The sequence below is a fragment of the Oncorhynchus nerka genome, linkage group LG27 (genome assembly GCF_034236695.1).
Source record: "Oncorhynchus nerka isolate Pitt River linkage group LG27, Oner_Uvic_2.0, whole genome shotgun sequence".
In the NCBI taxonomy this organism is placed as follows: Eukaryota; Metazoa; Chordata; class Actinopteri; order Salmoniformes; family Salmonidae; genus Oncorhynchus; species Oncorhynchus nerka.
In genome coordinates, this window is record NC_088422.1 from 37,397,306 (window position 1) to 37,424,854 (window position 27,549).

Here is a 27,549-nt window from a genome sequence, read left to right on the forward strand (position 1 = left end):
CAGCAGACTGAGGGTCCGTCTCTCAACATCCCTCCGCTCTCCCTTTCCTCCACTGACACTGACAAAAAAGGGACACCGTCTTCCAGCTGATGGCGAACTCGAGTCGCACCACAAATTCATGTTGTTACTCCTGTGAACAGAGAAAGTGAAATATCCCATGATATTAAAAAAGACCCAAGCCGCTAATAATAACAACAACTCAAGCCTATAGATACACTTTCCTGCTCATTCATTACTGCCGCACTGCTTGTTGTAGCGCTGAGTGGAAATAGGAAGAACGCGCATTTTATGGGCTATAAAAGTGTTGAATACAAAGTGTTGACAGTGCTGAGTGAGAACTTAAACATGAACTCACTCATAAAAACAGCAGCTCTTTGCTGTATTCGTTGACAGTCTCTCTCTAGTCATGGTTTTAAACGGTTTGAAAACTCACAGTATCAATTTTGCCGTAGCTTTCTTTTATACCTGCTACTTTACTGCGGACTCGGTCATCTGAGCAATCTGATTGGCCAGTGGTAGCATAGTGCGCTTGATTTCTTCTCCAGGAAGGCAGAGTTTGTACCTTCAGACGCATGAAATGGCAACAGTTTGCCTACCCGGCGCGCACGGCAGTTGAATTGGCCGCAGCTTCCAGCAACAGCGCGCGAGACGGAAAAAAAAATTGAAACACAAGGCTTTATCGTTGTTGTTTTTTACAGAAATGTTTGGCGATCGACTAGAAATGCATTGGAGATTAACAAGTAGATTGTGATCGACCCGTTATTGACCACTGTTTTAGACAATATTCAAACTCAAGTCTAGAATCAAGCCTAACTCCTCTTCCTGATATCACTGTACCAGTCTCAAACCTGAGCAACAACAACTCTGCTTGTAATCAATGACTCTCACTCATGAGAACAACATTGATTGAACTAATCGACTGGGCTGTATACTAACATGTTATCTCTCTCCATCTTCCTCTCTCTCGCCTCCCCTCCTCCCCCATCTCAGGTTTGGAGTGTTTGAGTATCTCAGTAACCATGCCCGTGATGAGGCAGGGAAGTTGAACAGCACCAGGGGTCTGTTATGTGGGCTTGGTGCTGGAGTCATGGAGGCTGTAGTCATAGTCTGTCCCATGGAGACTGTCAAGGTATGTCTGAGACGGAGCATTTCTATCGCCTTCTTTATAGCTCCGTCTCCTCTTCCAGTCTCTCTTCACCTCTCCTCTATAGCCTTGTCTCCTCTTCCAGTCTCTCTCCACCTCTCCACTATAGTCTCTCTCCTCCTCTCCTCTATAGCCCCTGTCCTTTTCCTGTCTCCTCCTCCTCTCCTCCATACCCACCCCTCTCTGTCTCTCGCTCTCTCCCCCTCTCCTCTCTCCTCTCTTGTCTTTATCCCCCCCACTCCCCTCTCAGATTTGGTGTCACTGATACCCCCTACCCACTGGTAAGGAGTCAGCTGTCTAGCTGATAATTGTTTTGTTCTGAATAGGAAGACCTCATCCCAAATCAGTCTCTATTTGTTACAAATCTAATCTAACAGCTGAATGAGGGTTGACCCGAGCCTTCCAGGAATGCATTTCCTTCAATCATACTCTTTAATATTCTCTGAATTAAAGGTCAGACAGACAAGAACATCTCTCGAGGCTGTCTGTCTGCTCTTAGTGCTCTGTCAAACTGATAATAAAATAAAGAAAAAAACATGATAATGCTCTTTTTCCTGGAGCACAGTTGGGTTTCTTAATAATACTGTCTGTCTGTCTGTCTGTCTGTCTGTCTGTCTGTCTGTCTGTCTGTCTGTCTGTCTGTCTGTCTGTCTGTCTGTCTGTCTGTCTGTCCGTCCGTCCGTCCGTCCGTCCGTCCGTCCGTCCGTCCGTCCGTCCGTCCGTCCGTCCGTCCGTCCGTCCGTCCGTCCGTGCGTCCGTGCGTGCGTGTTTGGTGATCAAGCTGTCCCTGTGTTCTCTCTCAAGGTTAAATTCATCCACGACCAGTCTTCAGCCAACCCCAAATACAGAGGCTTCTACCATGGAGTCAGGGAGATCATCAGAACCCAAGGTAAGGGAGGAGGGGGAAGTTGCCCTAGACTAGACACTGATTTAAGGCTAGGGTTTAGGGAGGGTAATCTGATCCTACCACCCTGACCTTGAACGATCAACAAAGGCCATGTATATGTCCTAAATGACACCTTATTGCCTATATAGCCCCCATAGGACTCTGGCCAAAAGTAGTGCACTAGGGAATAGGGTGTCATTTGAGATTCACACTGACATTTATTGTTTAAAGATGAACGAAACTTGAGAATCAACTTCTCTCTTTGAAAACGGCTTATGTGACATCGATTTTAATCAGAAACATTTACAGTACCAAAATTGACTAAAAAGTGCAAGTAGGTTAGTTTTGTTCATATGGTCAAGTGCTGCAAAGAAAGACCTAGTTAAGCTGCAACTGGCCCAGAACAGAGCGGCACTTCTTGCTCTTCATTGTAATCAGAGGGCTAATATTATTACTATGCATGCCCGTCTCTGTTGGCTAAGAGTTGAGGAAAGATTGACTGCTTCACTTCTTGTTTTTATAAGAAACATCCACGTGTTGGAAATTCCTAATTGTTTACCTAGTCAACGTATTACACAGCACTGACGCACACACTTACCCCACCAGACATGCCACCAGGGGTCTTTTCACAGTCCCCAGGTCCAGAACAAATTCAAGGAAACATACAGTATTATACAGCCATGAGTAAATTGAACTCTCTTCCATCTTATATAGCGCAAGTGAACAGCAAACCTGGTTTCAAAAAACAAATAAAGCAACACCTCATGGCACAACGCCTCTCCTCATGTGACCTACTTATTGTGTGTATGAATTGACATACACTACCGTTCAAAAGTTTGGGGTCACTTAGAAATGTCCTTGTTTTTGAAAGAATAGCACATTTTTGTTCCATTAAAATAACATCAAATTGTTCAGAAATACAGTGTAGACATGTTTAATGTTGTAAATTACTTTTGTAGCTGGAAACGGCTGAGGCTCATTATCAGCAGCCATCACTCCTGTGTTCCAATGGAACATTGTGTTAACTAATCCAAGTTGATCATTTTAAAAGGATAATTGATCATTAGAAAACCCTTTTGAAATTAAGTTAGCACAGCTGAAAACTGTTGTTCTGATTAAAGAAGCAATAAAACTGGCCTTCTTTAGACTGGTTGAGTATTTGGAGCATCAGCATTTGTGGGTTCGATTACAGGCTCAGAAACAAAGAACTTCTTGTTCTGAGAAATGAAGGCAATTCCATGTGAGAAATTACCAAGAAACTGAAGATCTTGCACAACGCTGTGTACTACTCCCTTTACAGAACAGCACAAACTGGTTCTAACCAGAATAGAACGAGGAGTGGGAGGCCCTGGTGCACAACTGAGCAAGAGGACAAGTGCATTAGTGTCTAGTTTGAGAAACAGACGCATCACAAGTCCTCAACTGGCAGCTGATTAAATAGTACCTGCAAAACACCAGTCTCAATGTCAACAGTGAAGAGGCGACTTTGGGATGCTGGCCTTCTAGGCAGAGTTCCTCTGTCCAGTGTCTGTGTTCTTTGCCCATCTTAATCTTGTATTTTTATTGGACAGTCACTCCCACTCCTCTTTCTATGGAATAGCTTTAATTTCTCAGAACAAGAATAGACTGACGAGTTTCAGAAGAAAGTTCTTTGTTTCTGGCCATTTTGAGCCTGTAATCGAACTGACAAATGCTGATGCTCCAGATACTCAACTAGTCTAAAGAAGGCCAGTTTTATTGCTTCTTTAATCAGAACAACAGTTTTCAGCTGTGCTAACATAATTGCAAAAGGGTTTTCTAATGATCAATTAGCCTTTTAAAATGGTAAACTTGGCTTAGCTAACACAACATGCCATTGGAACACAGGAGTGATGGCTGCTGATAATGGACCTCTGTATGCCTATGTAGATATTCCATTAAAAATCAGTCGTTTCCAGCTGCAAAAGTCATTTTCAACATTAGCAATGTCTACACTGTATTTCTGATAAATTTGATGTTATTTTAATGAACCAAAAATGTGCTTTTCTTTCAAAAACAATGACATTTCTAAGTGACCCCAAACTTTTGAACTGTGGTGTATATGTATACCTGATACACACTACTTGTTAATGTTTTATATGTATGTAATTGTCAAGACATTTGTCTGTAATGTCTAAATCAAATCACTATCATCCAAAACTGAGATTTGTGTGCATGAGTTCGTCATGACTTACACTGTGTATACAAAACATTAAAAACATCTTAATATTGAGCCGCACCACCTTTTCCCCCAGAACAGCCTCAATTCATCTAGGCATTGACTCTACAAGGTGTCGAAAGCGTTCCACAGGTTTGCTGACCCCTGCTGACTCCCATGCTTCCGACAGTTGTGTAAAGTTGCTGGATGTCCTTTGGGTGGTGGACCATTATTGAGTGTGAAAAACCCAGCAGCGTCGCAGTTCTTGACACACTCAAACCTAGTGCCCCTGGCACCTTCTACCATACCCTGTTCATAGGCACTTACATTTTTTGTCTTGCCCATTCACCCTCTGAATGGCACACATACACACTCCATGTCAATGGTCTCGAGGCTTAAAAATCCTTCTTTAACACGTCTCTTCCCCTTCATCTACTCTGATTGAAGTGGATTTAACAAGTGTCATCAATAAGGGATCATAGTTTTCACCTGGATTCACCTGGTCAGTCTATGTCATGGAAAGAGCAGGTGTTCCTAATGTTTGTATACTCAGTGTACTTGTGGGTTGGGTTTTGATTTTGACAATGCCCACTTGCCCACAACCATGGGATAAACAGCTGTGGTGATTGTGGTCTATTCAATAGTATGTCAGAACACACAGGCAGGGAGACAGACCTGCCCGGCAGCACAGTGGAGACGACTTTGTTTATAGAAGAAAACACATCACATATTTTTGAACTTGAGAAATACTGCACCAAACACATTAGCTAGATGTCCAATTGTGCGCCTAAAAGTGCCTAAAGAATTTCAAAATGATTTATTGTGTTCTCTTAAATGAATTCTGCCAATTTTGAGGAAGTGATAATGGCTTTGTACCTATGGTGTCTCATGGGGGACAAAGATCAGTAACTGCCACATTGAACCAACACCCCCAAGATTGAAATCTTATTTTTCTTAATGAGCAACAGAAAAACCCATGCAGAATTGGTGCGTTCAGTCACTCTTTAAAGAGGGTAGTGCATAATGCTGCTACTACATCCAGTGATGCTAACTGCTGCTCTCTGCTACTGTCCCCCAGGTATTAAGGGGACGTACCAGGGTCTGACGGCCACCGTCCTGAAGCAGGGCTCCAACCAGGCCATCCGCTTCTATGTCATGACCTCCCTCAGGAACTGGTACAAAGGTACGGGAGTGTCAGCCATCATTATCAGGATTCCAGGGGCCATATGTATCAAGTGTCTCATAGTAGGAGTGCTGATTGGGGATCAGCTTAGCCTTTAGATCGCAATGAGTATGATTGCATCGACAGAAGGGACCTGATCCACTCCTACTCTGACACGTTTATGAATACCGGCCCTGGATGCCTGTCGACACCACACAGACAATGCTGACCTCTAGTGGTCACCTGTAAAAAGGTACTCACTTTGATAAGCGTACTGGGTATATCCCACTTGGGTGAGTGTGAAAGAGCATTCTGTCCGTATCTCCTCTCCCCAGGGGATAACCCCAATAAGGCTATTAACCCTGTGGTGACGGGAACGTTTGGAGCCGTCGCAGGAGCAGCCAGCGTGTTTGGGAACACCCCCCTAGATGTCATCAAGACCAGGATGCAGGTACAGGATGGGGTACCGCTACAGGCACTTGTGTACATCTGAAAGGATTGAATGTGTTTGAAATACATGTATGGCGTAACTCCACCCCTGTCTAAGTGAATAACCCTGTGTCTTTCTCTCTCTAAGGGTTTGGAGTCTCATAAGTACAAGAGTACGCTGGACTGTGCCTTGAAGATCATGAGACACGAGGGTGTACGAGCGTAAGTGCACCACTATACACTTCTATACGATCAAACGTTATGTATAACTCCCTTAAGGAACCTAATGGTATTGTTTACTGCTCATTCCGTCTCATTCCTGAGGTTCTACTCCATAGAGATCCTGAGTTCTACGTATATGATGTTCTACTCTCCTTGTTCTGTGTTCTCTAGGTTCTATAAGGGGACGGTTCCTCGGCTGGGTCGTGTGTGCCTGGATGTGGCCATCGTCTTCATCATCTATGAGGAGGTGGTCAAGGTTCTCAACACGGTCTGGAAGACAGAGTGAGGGGGCGGGGCTGGAGCCTCTTCTGACCTCACTGGGCCAAACACGATGTGACTGGACAACTGAGCCTTCTACCAGTCTGCGTCTCAAACAACACCTTATTCCCTATATACAGTAGTGTGCTACTTTTGACCCATCAGGCTCCCATCAGGACCATCAGGCTCTGGTCAAAAGTAGGGCATTGTGTAGGGAATGGAGTGCCATTTCAGACGCATTCTACCCATAACTGTACTCACCAGCTGAGCTGTAAGCGGAGTGAAAGCTGTCATATGAATAACATCTATTTGGACATAGCCTACCTATTTCGATGCAGTGGTCACAAACCCTGGTCCCAGAGAGCTACAAAGTGTACAGGCTTCTGTTCCATCCCTGCACTAACACACCTGATTCTTCCAAACAAGGCCTCCATGAGTTGAATGAGGTGTAGCGCTAAACTGGGACAAAATCCTGCACGTAATGTCACTCTCCAGGACCTGGACTGAAGAACACTGAAATATATCATGTTTTTTTTTTACATCTACGTAAATGAATTCCACTATCATAATGAGTTAACTGTATGGTAGTGGGTACCATATCATCCTGAGTTAAAGCATAGTGGTTCTGCCTTGACCTGAGGGTCTAGCTACAGTAACAGTTACAGTAGCAACTACATGAATTGTAACTTATACCCACCCTCCTTTTGAGAATTTATTACCAACCCTTTTAGGCAATCATTTTACTTGTGTGATATGATTTGTATTTTTATAATGCATATTATGGTTGACTATTAATGTTTAATTGCTGAGTATATTGTTTTACTCAGTTCCAGATGCCAAGCCCATCCAGTAGCAAGCTGCCAAGTTGTGACAAATTATACTAATTATTGTCACAGTTCTACTGTAATAACACTCACCCTTTTGTGCTGGCCATGGCTAACGTCTTTTACCTCAAGTAAAACGTATACATAGAGTAATATATTCTTACCAAGAGAAGAGAAAAATGGGTAAATAATATATATTGATTCATAATATATTGATCAGAGTCTTTTCAATGTACTTATTGAATGTTGAATGTGTAGTAACGAGTCTCTGTTTGAGACACGCTGTTATACTGTGCAGTGTTATGTACAGTTCTAACTAGGAAGCGAATGCTTCATGGTGTTAACATTACAGTACTGTATGGATTGGGTGGGTGCAAGAGGTCACAGCATTTGTTTTGTTCCTGTATGGTATATCCACAGATAGAACAATGAGACAGATATTTCACTGGATGTATAAATATGAAGCATCCACTTGGTGTTTCCATTCACTACCAAATATGGTAATGAGAGAAAGCCCACTGACTCGCAGTGGTAGAAAATGGAACGAGATGGATTATGGCCTACATTCTGCAAATGTTCTCATCGATGAAACATTTGATCTCAATACAGTTTTCTGTTCCCAAAACTATAATGTTATGAATAGAGTTGACTAAGTTTTGTAGACTTTAGCCATTGTCAAAGTTTTTTTTAAATCGCGTTGTTTAGAAGGAATGCAAAAGTCATATTGGTTATCACACAAGCGAATTTCACAGAGTAGGCGTTCCCTAACAGAAATATGCAGATGTTTGCTAGAACGGGCCAATAGGATCTCGCTAGCTCGTGCCTGGCTCTGCCCACCTCGTTGCTTGTTCTGCCCACTATGACTCATATGTTCCCATCGGAAATGACAGGCTGTGGTCTAGCTTGGTTTAGTTATAAACAATATTTGGTATATCACTACTGGTCTCCATTCGGGCTCAATCATACAGTAACTCAGGTTCCCAGCTCAGATTGCCTCCTGCCACAGATGGTTGCATTCCAGACAGTTCAGCATTGTTCTAAGATGGAAACTTGAGGGAACCTTCCCATTCCATTCACACACATTCATATCATTCTAGAGGCCTTTGTTGTCAAAATGGCACCACATGTAACATAATCCTTGACATTATGTTACAATTGGTGCCATTTTGGGGGTTGTTTTAGGTTTAACTTCATGAGGAAAACAACCATTTTGAAACCATTACAATGTATTTTTTTAATCAATCTCATCTGGGTTTTCAGGGTCTTGATCATAAAGTGTATTTTGCTACAATCCTCAATTGCTATGTGTTGTAGTCATGGTAACATATGTAAGAGCATTCTGAATCTGCACAAATATCTGCCCTGACGATTGTGGTGAAATCTATAACAAGAAAATATGCATTTATTTAGCATCGGTGGAATAGAAAATGAAACGCATTACTTTGCTTTTAGAGCCTTTGTGTTGTCGGTAACAGTATACTGACTGTTTTGACTCTGCTTTTACATAGTGTTGCATATACAACATGTACTGTAAGATATGGGAGGCCTCAGTCTCCTCCTCACCATATACTGTCTAAAATATCATAATCTCACCATCAAAATTAAATGGATGTCATTACAAATCCCTAGAGGAATGCACTGTGTTTCTTACGTTATTATAACCTCTAAATCTAAGGTGGTATTACACCAAGAACCAATAAATAACCACTGTCTTTGAATTCCTTTATTTCAATTTTAAAGTTTTTCCAATTGTAGGAAAATGTGTTGTGTTGTGTGTGTGTGTGTGTGTGTGTGTGTGTGTGTGTGTGTGTGTGTGTGTGTGTGTGTGTGTGTGTGTGTGTGTGTGTGTGTGTGTGTGTGTGTGTGTGTGTGTGTGTGTGTGTATTTCCCTCCCTTCTAGTCCCCTTTCATGAGGTCAGGGATATAATCACTGTAGCTGTCCCATCTGGAAATCTGAAAGTGAAAGAAACAATGAATTCCTTTTTATAGTTACAGCACCATTATTTTGAGGTGGTTTATGCATTCAAACAAGAGAATGTTTACCTGGGGTTCATTCAATCTCAACTGAATAATGGCTCTGACTATATTTACAAGATAATGTTCGTGAATAGTAGCTATGGTGGCCATATACAGTGCCTTCAGAAAGTATTCACACCCATTGACCTTTTCCACATTTTGTTACAAAGTAGCTTAAAATGGAGTTAAATGTCATTTTTGTCAACGATTTACATAAAATACTCTAATGTCAAAGTGGAAGAAAAATTCTAATGTTTATAAAAATTTTTTTTTTTAAAAACACTAATATCTCTTGATTAGATACAGTGTAAGTGTTCAACCCTCAGAGTCAATACATGTTAGAATCACCTTTGGCAGCAATTACAGCTGTGAGCCTTTCTGGGTAAGTCTAAGAGCTTTCCACACCTGGATTGTGCAACATTTGCCCATTATTATTTTCAAAATTCTTCAAGCTTGGTTAAATTGGTTGTTGATCATTGCTAGACAACCATTTTCAGTTCTTACCACAGATTTTCATGAAAATGTAAGTCAAAACTGTAACTCGGCCACTCAGGAACATTCACTGTCTTCTTGGTAGTAACTCCAGTGTAGATTTGGCCTAGTTTTAGGTTATTGTCCTTCTGTAGTTGTCACGTCCTGACCACAGAGAGCCTTTATTTACTATGGTGGAGTAGGTCAGGGCGTGACTGGGGGGTGTTCTAGTTTATTATTTCTATGTGGGGTTCTAGGTTTAATTTTCTATGTTGGTGATTTGTATGATTCCCAATTAGAGGCAGCTGGTAATCGTTGTCTCTAATTGGGGATCATATTTAAGTAGTGTTTGTTCCCACCTGTGTTTTTGGGATATTGTATTTTGAGTAAGTGTATGTAGCACCGCTATAGTCACGGTTCGTTGGTCGTTTCTTGTTTTGTTTCACGTTTAATAAATGATGTGGAACTCAACATCCGCTGCGCCTTGGTCCGTCTCTACAAACAACCGTGACAGTAAGGTGAATTCATCTCCCAGTGTCTGACAGAAAGCAGACTGAATTTTGCCTGTGCCTAGTTAAATTGTTTGTTTTTTATCCCGGAAAACTCCCCAGTCCATAACTATTACAAGCATACCCATAACATGATGCAGCCATGCCATACCCATAACATGATACTTTAGTGCCTTGTTGCAAACAGGTTGCTTGTTTTGGAATATTTTTTTATTCTGTACAGGTTTCCTTTTTTCACTCTGTCTATTGGGTTAGTATTGTGGAGTAACTACAATGTTATTGACCCATCCTCAGTTTTCTCCTATCACAACCATTAAACTCTGTAATTGTTTTAAAGTCATCACTGGCCTCATGGTGAAATCCCTGAGCAGTTTCCTTCCTCTCTGGCAGCTGAGTTAGGAAGTACGCTTGTATCTTTATAGTGATAACTTCACCATGCTCAAAGGGATATTGAATGTCTGCTTCTTTTTTACCTTCTTTGTGAGGCATTGGTGTTTGTGGTTGAAACTGTGTTTGAAATTCCCTGCTCAACTGAAGGACCTAACAGATGTGTGGGGTACAGAGATGAGGTAGTCATTCAAAATTAATGTTAAACACTAGTATAGTTCATGTGACCTGTTAAGCACATTTTTACTCCTGATCTCATTCAGGCTTGCCATAACAAAGGTGTTGAATACTTGACTCAAAACCATTTCAGCTTTTCATTTTTTATTAATTTGTAAACATTTAAAAAACATAATTCCAGCTTGACATAAGACATTGTGTGTAGGCCAGTGACTATTCTATTCCTCTGGCTATGTGCAGTACACAAATCAGGGTGTGGATATCAGTCCTTTAGACTACAGTTGGGATAATTAGAGAATGTAATTTGAGTTCACCAGATTGTTATATGAAGTGCCTGTACCTGTATCCTGTTTTTAAATTTTTTCTTAGTCTTCTCATCAATTCCCTCTCATCTTGCATTTCTTTTATCTTCCTCGCATATTTCTGCTGCTCGCTCTCTCTCTCTCTTCAGGCTTTCTGAGGGAATCGTTTGCCATCACTACAGTGTCTGTCACATTCCTCAGATTCTGTGACATTTTCCAGTCTTTTTTATCTTTCCCCAGCTCCATCAAAGCTTTTACTCCTCCTTCATTCTCTCCTTTTCATCATCCACCTCCTTCACCCTCTTAATTTACTCATGCTCTCTCCCTTTCATTCTCTTTCTTTTCCTTCTTCACCAACTCCATCTCTTTTTCAATCTCTTCATACCACATCTTTTTCAGTCTTCAACTTCTCCTTTAATCCAACTCCTTTCATATCCAGTCACATGCTTCACCTCCTCCTTCCTATGCCCAAACTCCTCTCTCCATCTCTTTTCCCTTTTCAATCTTCTCCTTCAATCCCTCCAATTTCTCTTTCTTAGCCTCTTCCTTTGCCTTCTCTTCCACATCTAAACTCAGGAACAAAATAAAAACGTCCTCACTGTCAACTGCGTTTATTTTCAGCAAACTTAACGTGTAAATATTTGTATGAACATAACACGATTCAACAACTGAGACAAGTTCCACAGACGTGACTAAAATAAATGGAATAATGTGTCCCTGAACAAAGGGGGGAGTCAAAATCAACAGCCAGTATCTGGTGTGGCCACCAGCTGCATTAACCTCTTATGGCTGCATCCCTTGTTCTCAATTTCCACCTGAAGACATACCCTAATCTAACTGCCTGTAGCTCAGCCCCAGAGGCAAGGATATGCATATTCTTGATAACATTTGAATGGAAACATTCTGAAGTTTGTGGAAATGTTAATTGAATGTAGGAGAATATAACACAGTAGATCTGGTGGCAGAAAAGAGAAAGAGCATACGTTTTCTGTTTTTTATTGTCGTAGCATCATCTTTCACATGTACTAGAATAGCCACACAGTCAGATAGGCTGCTGGAAAGTTTCAGACTGATAAGTTTCAGGAATGGGTGAGCTACATGACATTTAGCATGAAGTCACCCAGGTGTCCCACACAAGTTGACCAAATGTACCCAAGTGGCCGAATTGGTGAAATGACCTATAACTATATACAACAGTGCAAATAACTATATACAACATATCAAAAAGCAATTCTAACACACACAACAAAAATATTAAAATGTTTTTAAAAAATATTAGAAAATACACTGCTCAAAAAAATAAAGGGAACACTAAAATAACACATCCTAGATCTGAATGAATTAAATATTCTTATTAAATACTTTTTTCTTTACATAGTTGAATGTGCTGACAACAAAATCACACAAATTACCAATGGAAATCAAATTTATCAACCCATGGAGGTCTGGATTTGGAGTCACTCAAAATTAAAGTGGAAAACCACACTACAGGCTGATCCAACTTTGATGTAATGTCCTTAAAACAAGTCAGAATGAGGCTCAGTAGTGTGTGTGGCCTCCCTACAATGCCTGGGCATGCTCCTGATGAGGTGGCGGATGGTCTCCTGAGGGATCTCCTCCCAGACCTGGACTAAAGCATCCGCCAACTCCTGGACAGTCTGTGGTGCAACGTGGCATTGGTGTATGGAGCGAGACATGATGTCCCAGATGTGCTCAATTGGATTCAGGTCTGGGGAACGGGTGGGCCAGTCCATAGCATCAATGCCTTCCTCTTGCAGGAACTGCTGACACACTCCAGCCACATGAGGTCTAGCATTGTCTTGCATTAGGAGGAACCCAGGGCCAACCGCACCAGCATATGGTCTCACAAGGGGTCTGAGGATCTCATCTCTGTACCTAATAGCAGTCAGGCTACCTCTGGCGAGCACATGGAGGGCTGTGCGGCCCCCCAAAGAAATGCCACCCCACACCATGACTGACCCACCGCCAAACCGGTCATGCTGGAGGATGTTGCAGGCAGCAGAACGTTCTCCACAGCGTCTCCAGTGGCGAATTTGCCAATATTGGTGTTCTCTGGCAAATGCCAAACGTCCTGCATGGTGTTGGGCTGTAAGCACAACCCCCACCTGTGGACGTCAGGCCCTCATACCACCCTCATGGAGTCTGTTTCTGACCGTTTGAGCAGACACATGCACATTTGTGGCCTGCTGGAGGTCATTTTGCAGGGCTCTGGCAGTGCTCCTCCTGTTCCTCCTTGCACAAAGGCGGAGGTAGCGGTCCTGCTGCTGGGTTGTTGCCCTCCTACAGCTTCCTCCACGTCTCCTGATGTACTGGCCTGTCTCCTGGTAGGGCCTCCATGCTCTGGACACTACGCTGACAGACACAGCAAACCTTCTTGCCACAGCTCGCATTGATGTTCCATCCTGGATGAGCTGCACTACCTGAGCCACTTGTGTGGGTTGCAGACTCCGTCTCATGCTACCACTAGAGTGAAAGCACCGCCAGCATTCAAAAGTGACCAAAACATCAGCCAGGAAGCATAGGAACTGAGCATTGGTCTGTGGTCACCACCTGCAGAACCACTCCTTTATTGGGGGTGTCTTGCTAATTGCCTATAATTTCCACCTGTTGTCTATTCCATTTGCACAACAGCATGTGAAATTTATTGTCAATCAGTGTTGCTTCCTAAGTGGACAGTTTGATTTCACAGAAGTGTGATTGACTTGGAGTTACATTGTGTTGTTTAAGTGTTCCCTTTATTTTTTGGAGCAGTGTATTTAAAAAAAACAGTAGACCCTTTGGAAGTCCTCTACACAACATTTTGCTGACTGTGCCATGTCCCATAGCAGTCTCTTTCTGATGCAAAGCAGAGGCAAACTGAACAAGTGGTGCAGGTGATGGGGGACTTCATGCGACACAGAACACAACGACGCCTCCATGCTGTGCCCTTTTGGCCCTGAGGCACAGTCATGACTGCAGTAATGAACTATGGCATATGAACACCACTGGAGGCAGGAGTAGAGGGGGTAGAGGTAGAGCGGGCAGCTTGGCACCCAGTCGCTATCACTGTGAAAGAAAACATTTTTAAAAAATGGTATTGTATGAGCCTTTTATCATCACATAAAATAGACATATGTATTGTATAGAGCAGAGGGAACAGTCACTAAGGTGAAGTGCTGTTCCATTCAACTCCGGCCTGCCCTCCCCCGAACAGCACCCAACGGCTATTTCATATGGAAATGGAGAGGAGTAGCAGGCACAGTGGCCATGTGTGTGTTTGCTGTTCTACTCCATTCCATTTGAATAAAAAAATTGAGGGGCAAAAAAGTATTTAGTCAGCTACCAATTGTGCAAGTTCTCCCACTTAAAAAGATGAGGCATGTAATTTTCATCATAGGTATACTTAAACTATGACAGACAAAATGAGAAAAAAAATCCAGAAAATTACATTGTAGGATTTTTAATGAATTTATTTGCAAATTATGGTGGAAAATAAGTATATATATATATATATATATATATATATATATATAATAAAATATATAAATGTATATATTTATATATATATATATATATATTAATAAAATATATAAATGTATATATTTATTATATATATATATTATATATATATATTTATATTTAATATATATATATATTATATATATTTATATTTAATATATATATATATATTTATATTTAATATATATATATATATATTAAATATATATAATATATATTTATATTTAATATATATATATATTATATATATTTATATTTAATATATATATATATATATATTTATATTTAATATATATATATATATATATATATATATATATATATATATATATATATATATATATATATATATATATATATATTATATATTATCCTTCTTTACCAAGGCAAATCTACTGTGGCAATTTACCCGACACTGTATGAATGGAAACTAATCTTGGTATAGCCTACTGATATTATTTTATTTGTTTCATATTTATGTTACCCATCAAATACAACCGTCTAAAATAAAAGTGCCTGGTATGGTCATTTATTATCCCTGGAATGTCTATTTGAAATGTGTAACTAAATGTAAATTGGGGGAATTTAGTAATTTGGGCCAGAAGGGTGTGAGCAGAAGCCCTAATCTTTCGGCCACCCCAGGCAACAGTTGAACTAGATTTAAAAAAAAAAATGTTTGGTGCCCACTCATGGAGAAAAAGTGAACTGCAGGTTAAAGCTTGTTTAAATTTCCTGATGCGCAGGGAATGTTTTGGTGACAAAATAGTGATCAAATTAAGATGCACCAAGATGCACAGGTGGCCACTGACACTATTTCCAGCCTGAAAAAAACTATCAGTGTCCTAAAGTGCTCCCTTGATACTCCATGGGGCGGCAGGGTAGCCTAGTGGTTAGAGCGTTGGACTAGTAACCGGAAGGTTGCAAGTTTAAACCCCCGAACTGACAAGGTACAAATCTGTCGTTCTACCCCTGAACAGGCTGTTCCTAGGCAGTCATTCAAAATAATAATTTGGACTTGCCTAGTAAAATAAAATAAAATGTATAAAACATTACCAAACATACATTTTTAAAAGGAATTGTGGTTAAAATATGTATACAGAGACAATTCCATTAAAAAACGAATACGATCCTTGTTTCTCGGACGTAAATTCTGCCCTTATTGTGATATTCAATATGATATGTTGGCAATACAGAGAGAGACGAGACATGTACTTCACGGTCTTTGTTAAGGTTGAAGGGAACTTAATGGCAAGGACTATGCCACAAACAAGGACAATTTTGACATTTGAAATCAAATCAAACATTTTTCCAATAAATCTTCAAAACAACTAGTTGAATACTGCCATTAAAAGATGTGTTCAACTCTTTTTGATAGTTTAAAATGAGTAGATGTCCTCATAGAACTATTGTGTTAAGGTCAAACAAAAGGTCAATAGATGAAATTGGGAGTGTTAATCTCTAGTTTTACATGAAGGCACATCAAATACAATTCATATGAAAAAAAATATTTGCATGGATTATAGTGGTTCTTCATAGCCTACTGACAAAAGTAAACTCAACCATATAAATGTTTCACACTTTGTTGGATTACTATCCTCAAGCTAGGAGTGGAAAAACTAGACGAGAGAGACTAGACGGCACCAACAGAGATGGTCGCCTCGCTTCAGGTTTTTAGGAAACTATGCAGCAGTTTGTTTTTTATGTATAATATCTTACATTGTTAGCCCAGAAAATCTTAAGTGTTATTACATACAGCCGGGAAGTATTATTGGATATAAAAGTAACGGCAATTTACCAATATTACGACCAGGAATACGACTTTCCCAAAGCGGATCCTTTGTTCGGACCTCCACCCTGGACATGGAATCTAATCCCAGAGGCCAACCCAAAACAACACGATCGCCGCAGGAGGGGCAGACGGAGCGGCTTACTGGTCAGACTTAGAAGGCGGGCACACCATCCACCGCTTCCGAGCATATTACTCGCCAATGTCCAATCTCTAGACAACAAGGTGGACGAAATTAGGGCACGAGTTGCCTTCCAGAGAGACATCAGAGATTGTAACATTCTCTGTTTCACACAAACATGGCTCACTCGGGATATGTTGTCAGAGTTGGTACAGCCACCCATTTTCTTCATGCATCGTGCCGACAGAAACAAACATCTCTCTGGTAAGAAGGGCGAGGATGTATGCCTTATGATTAACGACTCATGGTGTAATCATAAACATACAAGAACAAGTCCTTTTGTTCACCTGACCTAGAATTCCTTACAATCAAATGCATTATCTCCCAAGAGCATTCTCTTCGATTACAGTCACAGCCGTGTATACCCCCCACCCCACCTTGACGGCCCTGAAAGAACTTCATTGGACTCTATGTAAACTGGAAATCATAAATCCTGAGGCTGCATTTATTGTAGCTGGGGATTTTAACAAAGCTAATCTGAGAACAAGGCTTCCTAAATTCTATCAGCATATTGAATACGCGTCAAGAGCTGGTAGCATTCTGGACCATTGCTACTCTAACTTCCGCAATGCAAACAAAGTCCTACCCCACCCTCCCTTTGGTAAATCTGACCATAACTCCATTTTGTTGCTCCCACCTATAGGCAGAAAATAAAAACCGTGAATGCCCGTGCTCAGGTCTATCCAACGCTGGTCTGGCCAATCGGATTCCACGCTTTAAGATTGCCTCGATCATGTGGATCTGGGTAGCCTCAGACAATAACATTGATATATACGCTGACTCGGTGAGCGAGTTTATTAGCAAGTGCATCGGAGATGTTGTACCCACTGTGATAATTAAAACCTTCCCTAACCAGAAACCGTGGATTGATGGCAGCATTCGCGCAAATGTGAAAGCGCGAACCACCGCTTCTAATCATGGCAAAGCGACTGGAAACATGACCGAATACAAACAGTGTAGTTATTCCATCCACAAGGCAACCAAACAAAGCGTCAGTAGAGACAGTAGTCATAATTCAACGGCTCAAACACGAGAGGTATGTGGCAGGGTCTACAGTCAATCACAGATTACAAAAAGAAAACCAGCCTCGTCGCGGACATCGATGTCTTGCCCCCAGACAAATTAAACAACTTCTTTGCTTGCTTTGAGGACAATACAGTGCCACTGACATGGCCCGCTACCAAAGCCTGTGGGCTCTCCTTCTCCATGGCCAATGTGAGCAAAACAGTTAAACGTGTTAACCCTCGCAAGGCTGCCGGCCCAGACGACATCCCTAGCCGCGTCCTCAGAGCATGCACAGACCAGCTGGCTGGTGTGTTTACGGACATATTCAATCAATCCCTAAGCCAGTCTGCTGTCCCCACATGCTTCAAGATGGCCACCATTGCTCCTGTTCAGCAAGAAAGCTAAGGTAACTGAACTAAATGACTATCGCCCCATAGCACTCACTTCTGTCATCATGAAGTGCTTTGAGAGACTAGTCAAAGATCATATCACCTCCACCCTACCTCATACCCTAAACCCACTCCAATTTAGTTTCCACCCCAATAGGTCCACAGACAACACAAATCGCCATCGCACTGCTCTATCCCATCTGGACAAGATGAATACCTATGTAAGAATGCTGTTCATTGACTACAGCTCAGCATTTATCACCATAGTACCCTCCAAACTCGTCATTAAGCTCGAGACCCTGGGTCTCGACTCCGTCCTGTGCAACTGAGTCCTGGACTTTCTGACGGGCTGCCCCCAGATGTTGAAGGTAGAAAACAACATCTCCACCCTGTTGATCCTCAACACTGGGGCCCCACAAGGGTGAGTTCTCAGCCCTCTCCTGTACTCCCTGTTCACCCATGAGTGTGTGGCCATGCACGCTTGCAACTCAATCAAGTTTGCAGATGACACTACAGTAGTAGGCTTCATTACCAACAACGACGAGATGGCCTACAGGGAGGTGAGGGCCCTCAGAGGAAAATAACTTCACTCAACGTCAACAAAACAAAGGAGATGATCATGGACTTCAAGAAAGAGCAGAGGGAGAACCAATCGGGCAGCAGGTGAGTGAGTGACAGAATGTGGTTATGAGGCTTGTGGAATCTAATGTTGGCAAGACAATGTCTTTACTACGCTCTCATTGGCAAACAAGTTGCGTCCCTCAAGGCCTAACGGTTCTAGTGTTAAGCATTAAAGCATGGCAAGGCACCATTGCATACATATACATTGCTATGTAAGTAGTAAGAAATGTATATATAAAACTGTAAATAAACTGTGTATAAAAACGTAACAGAGTTATGTAACAGAAACACCTTTTAAAAGTTCAAGCATAAAATGTTTAAAAATCTGATACCTTATGTAAAAACATGAGAGCTATTTCTGCAACTCAACAAATCAACCTTATTAAGAGGCTATTCACATAAATCCTACAATTTGTTGTGTTGTAAGATTTGTTAGAGCAAGTTGAGTCCTTATCAACTGTAGTCGGAGTTAGCTCCCTACGGTGTTCCACTAGTTTCTCATCATGACCCCGAAGGAGCTGAATAAGAAAGGGAAAAGGGGCTGAAAGGTCCGTTTTAAAAAGTCGAGGAATTCTGAGCACTTAATTTTCTTAGCAGTAATGTCTATCGTGAGCATTTTGCACTCGACTCCCACAATGGAAAGAGGCAATGCAATCAGACAATGTCATATGGAAGGAAGTTTTGATATGCCAGTTGATGACAATTCTAACAATCAACAACATATAAAATTGTAGAATTGGAAACCCCGTTTTAAAAGGTTTTTGGCAGTGTCTAATCTCGGATCAAAATCTTGCGTGAAATCTGGTCTCCGGCCAGCTACTGGATTTTGTACTGGGGAGTGTTAAGATGTTTGGCTTAATAGGAGTGGCAAAGTCCACACCCCCTCCTCTGAAATCCTCTTAACTGGTCTATGGGCCAAATGAACCCTGTGATTTGTTCAAATAATCAGTGAAGAAAAAAACAAGTGCACTGGAAGAATTGTTCCTGGTAAACCCTCATATCCCCTATGTTCCAGACAGACATAACTTTGGTTACGGGTCCAAGTGCTACTCCTACTGATATGGAGGGGGAGGTTGGGAAGCATGAACAGGAATATTACACAGCACAATGGGGAACAGCACCTTTAGGTCAGAGGAACCTCTGACACATAGACACACCTGCAGGAGAGGAGAAGAACAATAGAAGACAACGTCAGTACAGAAGCATTGGTCAAGTCCAATAACCAATCTAACCCTCTCTCGGAGATCCGAGAGGATTATATTGATGTGAGAAATATGCAAAAATTCCACCTGGGCAATCGAGAAGGCAAGGAGGGGCGATTTCCATATTGCTTATACGAGTCTTATCCTCCCAGGGCCCATATTCACAAAGAGTCTCAGAGTAGGAGTGCTGATCTAGGATCAGTTTTGCATTTCAGATCATGAATAACATTACTTAAAGCACTGCTTCTCGGAGATGCTTTGGGAATAGTGTATTTTATTAAAACTGCATTGTTGGTTAAGAGCTTGTAAGTAAGCATTTCACTAACACCTGCTGTATTCGGCCATGACAAATAAAATGTGATTCCATTTGAATACGGTCCTTGATCTCCAAGAGTGCTTAGGGCGGGGGGCTGTTTTGGGATTGGCAGTAAAAGCTGCATCATTTCAAGACAGATACCTACATCCACAGTGTAATCCAACTCCAGTATAGGACAGTTGGAGATTGTGAGAGCCGTTTTGGGAGGGATGGGAAGCATCATATTGCTTTAGACCTCAGAGCTACTGGGGTTGACTGGCTGACCATTCACTGAGACCAGGTTTTTCCTCTGCCACATCCTGTTGCACTTGTTGTGGGTGTAAAACAACTGCTTCTGGATGCGGGTGGCATGTGGAGTCATCGTCCGAGATAAGCCATTACTAAACTCAGATTATTTTCACCATCTCTCCTACAGAAAAAGGGGATTCCAAAGGTGAGAAGATGTCTGTTTATTTGAGTGTAAAAACTTGACAAGGAATTTCCATCAAGTATGTTTATTTGCCTATAGACAAGAGTACGCTATCATTTTGTTCACCGGTGACTTTGTTCAGGCACACACACCCAGAATTTCTAGCTAACTTTTATTATTCCTGTGTCCACAAAGAAAGACCCACTTCCCGTTTCGTTACACTTCGTGCATAGAATGTGAGCTCACAAGATGAGGATGGTTGAAGGCTTGTAAATACAACAATGCCAAAGGAAAAACAGTTTCAGGGCTGGAACCCCTCTAAGTTTGCTATTGTTCCAGTACCGGGTACAAAGCCATTCCTCTTAGTGCAGACGGTCATTGAGATGGACCCTGAGGCACACCAGAGGCAGCACAGGGTCTTATTGTTGCTGCCTGCCAAAGGAGCCTGGAACAACATACAGGTCAGGGGTCAGGTTAACTGTCCTCATTAGTAGACTTCTGATCACAACGACTGCATCCCAAATGGGTCCATATTCCTTATTATAGCGCATTACCTTAGAACAGTTAAAAGTAGTGCACTATATAAGGAATAGGGTGCCATTTAGGGCTCAAACAATGTTACAGCTCTGTGCTCATACTGTATGATTAATGATACAGGCCTCGTCATTATTCTGATAATATGTGAAACTTGTGTGAAAGATGGTGAAACAGCCATACAATTTGTATGGCAACCAGATGTGGTGAAATTATCTCTTCAGTCCTTGGTTCGATTCCAGGCTGCATCACATCTGGCCGTGATTGGGAGTCCCATAGGGCGGCGCACAATTGGCCCAGCGTTGTCCAGGGTAGGCCATCATTGGAAATAAGAATTTGTTCTTAACTGACTCGCCTAGTTAAATAGTGTGGCCGTAATACCCCCTAAAAAAATGTGGCCCTTTGGCTGAATATTATAATTCCCTTCTCCTGGCTGATGCAGAAGTACCTCTCACTCAAATGGCTCTCCGTCACGTGATCAGGTCTTTCTCACAGGCTACAAGTGAAGACTGACACATCCGGGACGCAACTGCATGGGCCCTTATCAAATTCCGAGGCGCATATTGACGATATTGAAAGAACTGTCCACATTTACTTTTTCGCCAACAAGATGAGTAGACCTAACAAACAACTTTCCTTAAAATAAATATAGTAGGCCTAGCCTATAGAAAGCTGATGGGATACCATTTTTAAGAGGCCATCAAAACTATTGTTCTCACGCAATCGCATAGCTTATAGAAATGTTGTGCAACATGACCTCATGGGCTCTCATGAAGTGTTTGATTAGATTGTCGATAATATTTGCATTGATATCAGAGTGATTAGAGGGACAATAGAGTGCTGAGTACTAGGCAGTTAGCAAGTTTGGTAGGCTACTAATGACCATCAGCAGAATCAGAGCTTAGAGAAGCCTAATTACCTTGACTAAACGGTCACGTGGAATTTGACTGCCGTCCATGACTCGTGACTGCCAGTGTGGCAATAATATGGTCATCTTAACAGCCCTATCAGTGGTTTCAAGATTGTATCCGTAAGTATTTTATGACCTGATCATTGCGAAAAAGCAAATACATTTGCATTTCCCGCTGTGTAAGGGACAGATCTAAAACTCATAGAAATTGTTGCATGTTGAGTTTATATTTTTGCTCAGTATAGATGATATAAAACTCGACAAACATAAAATACATCCCTCCCTACCTTGTAGGCTTACCCAATATCGAAGACTTCACCAATTGCCACTGCACAGTTTGGATTGATTTTTATTTGTCCCCCAAAAATAAAATGCATATACACAAGTAATTATAAACATGACAGGGATTGAAAAATGAAGGTGGGGACTTATTTCCATTGTGGTCCCTACATTTGCTGCAGCATATGCTACAGTAATAAGGACTAAATGTGAGTCTAGTTTACACATCTCCATCTGGCTTCCAGAGCACTGTCAGTCTTCTCTCTCTCAATCAATTGAATTGCATGTCCCGTGTGGCTCAGTTGGTAGAGCATGGCACTAGCAATGCCAGGGTTGTGGGTTCGATTCTCACGGAGACCAGAACGAATGGAAATGTATGCACTCACTATTGTAAGTCGCTCTGTATAAGAGTGTTTGCTAAATGACTACAATGTAAATCCAAAACAGATAATGCTGATCAAATTTGATATTGAGATACACATGTCCTAGCCTACCTCTTTCAGGTAATAAATAAAATGCAGTTATTAACCTTATAATTAGCTAACAAATGATGGGCTATGCATAACCTTCTAATTTATAGCCTTGTCTCTTGTGCAATATATACCATGCTCTCCGCTGGCCCCTCTCCTTTAAAAAACGCTCCTTAACTCTTGGAGTCCCAGGAAAAGCTAGACTAGAATATCTTGCTGGAAGAATGAATTTTTTAGCATTTCTTATACTAATAGACTATTGGAAGAGGGATGCAAGCTCATTTGCTGAATGTTAAATACAGCAGCCAATAGAACTCATGGCCACCGGCCAGGAAGTTTTAAAGAAGAGCGAATGCGGGATGGCAGTAGGCTGTAGCAGTTATTTGTTCAAACCCGTAACCATTCAATCTTTGTGAAGAGAAAAGAAAGCCATCTGCATCTTATTCTAGTCATATAATTATTTAAGCATGTCATTAAAATGATGAAGATCAGGACAACTAAACATTTCATTTAGGCTAACTGTTGAAAGAAAAGAAGGAATGAAGCAACAATAGAGAAAGGGGAGGTAGGCTAATACACACATCACACAACATTAGGGGAAATATTATGAAAAGTATGCATGAGTCAGCCTACTAATTATAAAAATGTAAAATAGGCTCTGTGTGTCCAAATTAAAATCAAATTCACGAGCCTGTAATTGTACATTTGTAGGCTGCATGTCCTGTACCAGCATCTCATTCTCTCATAGATTCATGGTTTGAAAGAGGTGCGTAATTCAAGTCGATATAATACAATAATAGTCTACATTCAAAACCATTAGCTTACTAGCGCTTGCTTCATTTACTTAGCCAAGAGAGCAGAGCTACATCTATGGGCTTTTATGTTTTTCTGTTGTGCGTAATGGCACAATCATTTCAGCTTTTTTGGGGCATGGACCCATATGGTTTTTAATGTAGGGATCATAAAATGTATTTCATGTATGGCTCTTCAGGCTCAGGTAGCATCCAACATTAATTTTCATGCCGATCAAACCTCTATTCAAATCCAGACATATGCTTTAGGATGACACTTACGGTTTGGGTGGGAAATACCAGGTTACCCAGGAGAAAAGTTATTATTGGATGGAATATACAGGGAAAATATTCAAACCTAATATGTCGCTTATTCATTAGATGTTTCTAGCTAATGGTGATCCATCATGTGCAGGCATAATCAAAGAGAAACTGGACTAGCGCACTTGCCACTGTCTTTAGGGTGTCTATAGCTAGGTTTCCATACAATTGGCAACAGATTTTCATGCAAATATTTAAAAATCTGCATATAAACAATATGATCTTTCCAGGATTTCCTTTAGGAAAATTTGGAACCGGACAATGTGACCGGGAAGATTACTGGACAATTGAGAAATTTAAACGGACATCCATATGCATTCAGATCTGACTTGGTGCAGCCAGTTCCATCAATAAAGGAGGGATATTGGCCAAATGAGACACATTTTAGCGTCCTTAAAATAGCCTATAAAAGAATGGCAAAAACACTAATCCTTGTGTTGACGTGTAGCATACGCAAAACTTCTTAGCCTACTTGTTTTTCAGGCTACTTTCCTAAAACAATATAGATCCGTCAGAGATTTGAGCACTAAATGCATTAATATATAAGAAAGTGGCCTATATAAAAGGAAAAGAAGCTTAAGCCTATCCCCAGAGAGAGATAGAAATACACAACAGTGCATTCGGAAAGTATTCAGACCCCTTGAATTTTTTCACATTTTGTTAAGTTACAGCCTTATTCTAAAAATTATTAAATGTACACACAGTACCCCATAATGACAAAGCAAAAACAGGTTTTTAGAAATGGAAATATCACATTTACATAAGTATTTGGACCCTTTACTCAGTACTTTATTGAAGCACCTTTGGCAGCAATTACAGCCTCGAGTCTTTTTGGGTATGACACTACAAGCATGGCACACCTGTATTTGGGGAGTCCGGGCTCTGGCTGGGCCACTCAAGGACATTTAGAGACTTGCCCCAAAACCACTCCTGCGTTGTCTTGTGTGCTTAGGGTCATTGTCATGCTGGAAGGTGACCCTTCACCCCAGTCTGAGATCCTGAGCGCTCTGGAGCAGGATTTCATTAAGGAGTTCTCGATACATTGCGCTGTTCATCTTTCTATCAAACCTGACTAGCCTCCCAGTCCCTGTCACTGAAAAACATCCCCACAGAATGATCCTGCCACCACCACGCTTCACTGTAGAGATGGTGCCAGGTTTCCTCCAAACGTGACGCTTGGCATTCAGGCCAAAGTGTTCAATCTTGTTTCTCATGGTCTGAGAGTCCTTTAGGTGCCTTTTGGCAAACTCAAAGTGGACTGTCATATGCCTTTTACTTAAGAGTGGCTTCCATCTGGCCACTCTACCATAACAACCTGATTGGTGGAGTGCTGCAAAGATGGTTGTCCTTCTGGAAGGTTCTCCCATCTCCACAAAGGAACTCTAGAGCTCTGTCAGAGTGACCATCAGGTTCTTGGTCACCTCCCTGACCAAAGCCCTTCAACGATTGCTCAGTTTGGCCGGGCGGCCAGCTCTAGGAAGGGTCTTGATGTTTCCAAACTTCTTCCATTTAAGAATGGAGGCCACTGTGTTCTTGGGGACCTTCAATGCTGCAGAAATGTTTTGGTACCCTTCCCCAGATCTGTTCCTCGAAACAGTCCTATCAGCATGATAAATGTGCAACCAGAGGTTAAAAGAAATTCTAGATCACCTGTACTCCACACACAGAGACGCGTACAAAGCTCTCCCTCGCCCTCCATTTGGGAAATCCGACCACAACTCTATCCTTCTGATTCTTGCTTACAAGCAAAAATTAAAGCAGGAAGCACAAGTGACTCGGTCTATAAAAAAGTGGTCAGATGAAGCAGATGCTAAACTACAGAACTGTTTTGCTATCACAGACTGGAGCATGTTCCGGGATTCTTCCGATGGCATTGAGGAGTACACCACATCAGTCACTGGCTTTATCAATAAGTGCATCGAGGATGTCGTCCCCACAGTGACTGTACGTACATACCAGAAGCCATGGATTACAGGCAACATTCACACTTAGCTAAAGGGTAGAGCTACCGCTTTCAAGGTGCGGGACTCTAACCCGGAAGCTTACAATAAATCCTGCTATGCCCTGCGACGAACCTTCAAACATGCAAAGCGTCAATACAAGGCTAAGAATGAATCATACTACACCGGCTCCGACGCTCGTCTTATGTGGCAGGGATTGCAAACTATTACAGACTACAAAGGGAAGCACAGCCACAAGCTGCCAGTGATATGAGCCTACCAGACGAGCTAAATACCTTCTATGCTCGCTTCGAGGCAAGCAACACTGAGGCATGCATGAGAGCATCAGCTGTTCAGGACGACTGTGTGATCACGCTCTCCGTAGCCAACGTGAGTAAGACCTTTAAACAGGTCAACATACACAAGGCTGCGTGGCCAAACGAATTACCAGGACGTGTGCTCCGGGCATGTGCTGACCAAGTGGCAGGTGTCTTCACTGACATTTTCAACATGTTCCTGATTGAGTCTGTAATACCAACATGTTTCAAGCAGACCACCATAGTCCCTGTGCCCAAGAACACAAAGGTAACCTGCCTAAATGACTACAGACCCGTAGCACTCACGTCCGTAGCCATGAAGTGCTTTGAAAGGCTGGTAATGGCTCACATCAACACCATTATCCCAGAAACCCTAGACCCACTCCAATTTGCATACTGCCCAAACAGATCCACTGATAATGCAATCTCTATTGCACTCCACACTGCCCTTTCCCACCTGGACAAAAGGAATACTTATGTGAGAATGCTATTCTTTGACTACAGCTCAGCGATCAACAGCGATCAACATCAGTACCGTCAAAGCTCATCACTAAGCTAAGGATTCCTGGGACTAAACACCTCCCTCTGCAACTGGATCCTGGACTTCCTGACTAGCCGCCCCCAGGTGGTGAGGGTAGGTAGCAACACATCTGCCACGCTTATCCTCAACACTGGAGCTCCCCAGGGGTGAGTGCTCAGTCCCCTCCTGTACTCCCTGTTCACCCACAACTGCATGGCCAGGTACGACTCCAACACCATTATTAAGTTTGCAGACGACCTAGGCCTGATCACTGACAATGACGAGACAGCCTACAGGGAGGAGGTCCGAGACCTGGCCGGATGGTGTCAGAATAACAACCTATCCCTCAACATAACAAAGACTAAGGAGATGATTGTGGACTACAGGAAAAGGAGGACCGAGCACGCCCCCATTCTCATCGACGTGGCTGTAGTGGAGCAGGTTGAGAGCAACAACAAACTAGAGTGGTCCAAACACACCAAGACAGTCGTGAAGAGGGCACGACAAAGCCTTTTCCCCCTCAGGAAACTAAAAAGATTTGGCATGGGTCATGAGATCCTCAAAATGTTCTACAGCTGCAACACTGGTTGCATCACTGCCTGGTATAGAAATTGCTCGGCCTCCGACCGCAAGGCACTACAGAAGGTAGTGCGTACGGCCCAGTACATCACTGGGGCTAAGCTGCCTGCCATCCAGGACCTCTACACCAGGCGGTGTCAGAGAAAGGCCCTAAAAATTGTCAAAGACCCCACCCACCCCGGTAATAGACTGTTCTCTCTACTACCACCGCATGGCAAGAAGTACCGGAGTGCCAAGTCTAGGACAAAAAGGCTCCTCAACAGTTTTTACCCCCAAGCCATAAGACCCCTGAACAAGTAATCAAATGGCTACCCGGACTAGTTGCATTGTGTGCCCCCCCATCCCCTCTTTTACGCTGCTGCTACTCTCTGTCTATCATATACGCAAAGTTACTTGAATCATATGTACATACTACCGCAATCAGCCTGACTAACCAGTGTTTGTATGTAGCCTTGCTACTTTTAAAGCCTCGCTACTGTTATTTTTCACTATTTCTT

At 42.0% G+C, this 27,549-nt stretch overlaps 1 protein-coding gene, 1 non-coding gene and 1 pseudogene across 2 annotated transcripts in view; 2 read left to right on the forward strand and 1 right to left on the reverse strand.

Moving 5' to 3' along the window:
* The window catches only part of LOC115111729 (tricarboxylate transport protein B, mitochondrial-like), a 37,331-nt gene extending 28,512 nt beyond the window's left edge, over nt 1-8,819 (forward strand). The window contains exons 4-9 of the mRNA XM_029638083.2: nt 991-1,129; nt 1,949-2,033; nt 5,285-5,389; nt 5,704-5,819; nt 5,946-6,019; nt 6,191-8,819. Of these exons, the coding sequence (XP_029493943.1) occupies nt 991-1,129; nt 1,949-2,033; nt 5,285-5,389; nt 5,704-5,819; nt 5,946-6,019; nt 6,191-6,305 (634 nt within the window). The 3' untranslated portion in view covers nt 6,306-8,819. The remainder of the gene's footprint in view (nt 1-990; nt 1,130-1,948; nt 2,034-5,284; nt 5,390-5,703; nt 5,820-5,945; nt 6,020-6,190) is intronic.
* A 10,697-nt stretch (nt 8,820-19,516) lies between these two features.
* On the reverse strand, nt 19,517-21,883 carry LOC135565341 (arrestin domain-containing protein 3-like; annotated as a pseudogene).
* A 522-nt stretch (nt 21,884-22,405) lies between these two features.
* trnaa-agc (transfer RNA alanine (anticodon AGC)) lies at nt 22,406-22,474 on the forward strand. Its single transcript has one exon. It is a non-coding gene; the product is annotated as a tRNA-Ala (tRNA).
* The last annotated feature ends 5,075 nt before the right edge of the window (nt 22,475-27,549 follow it).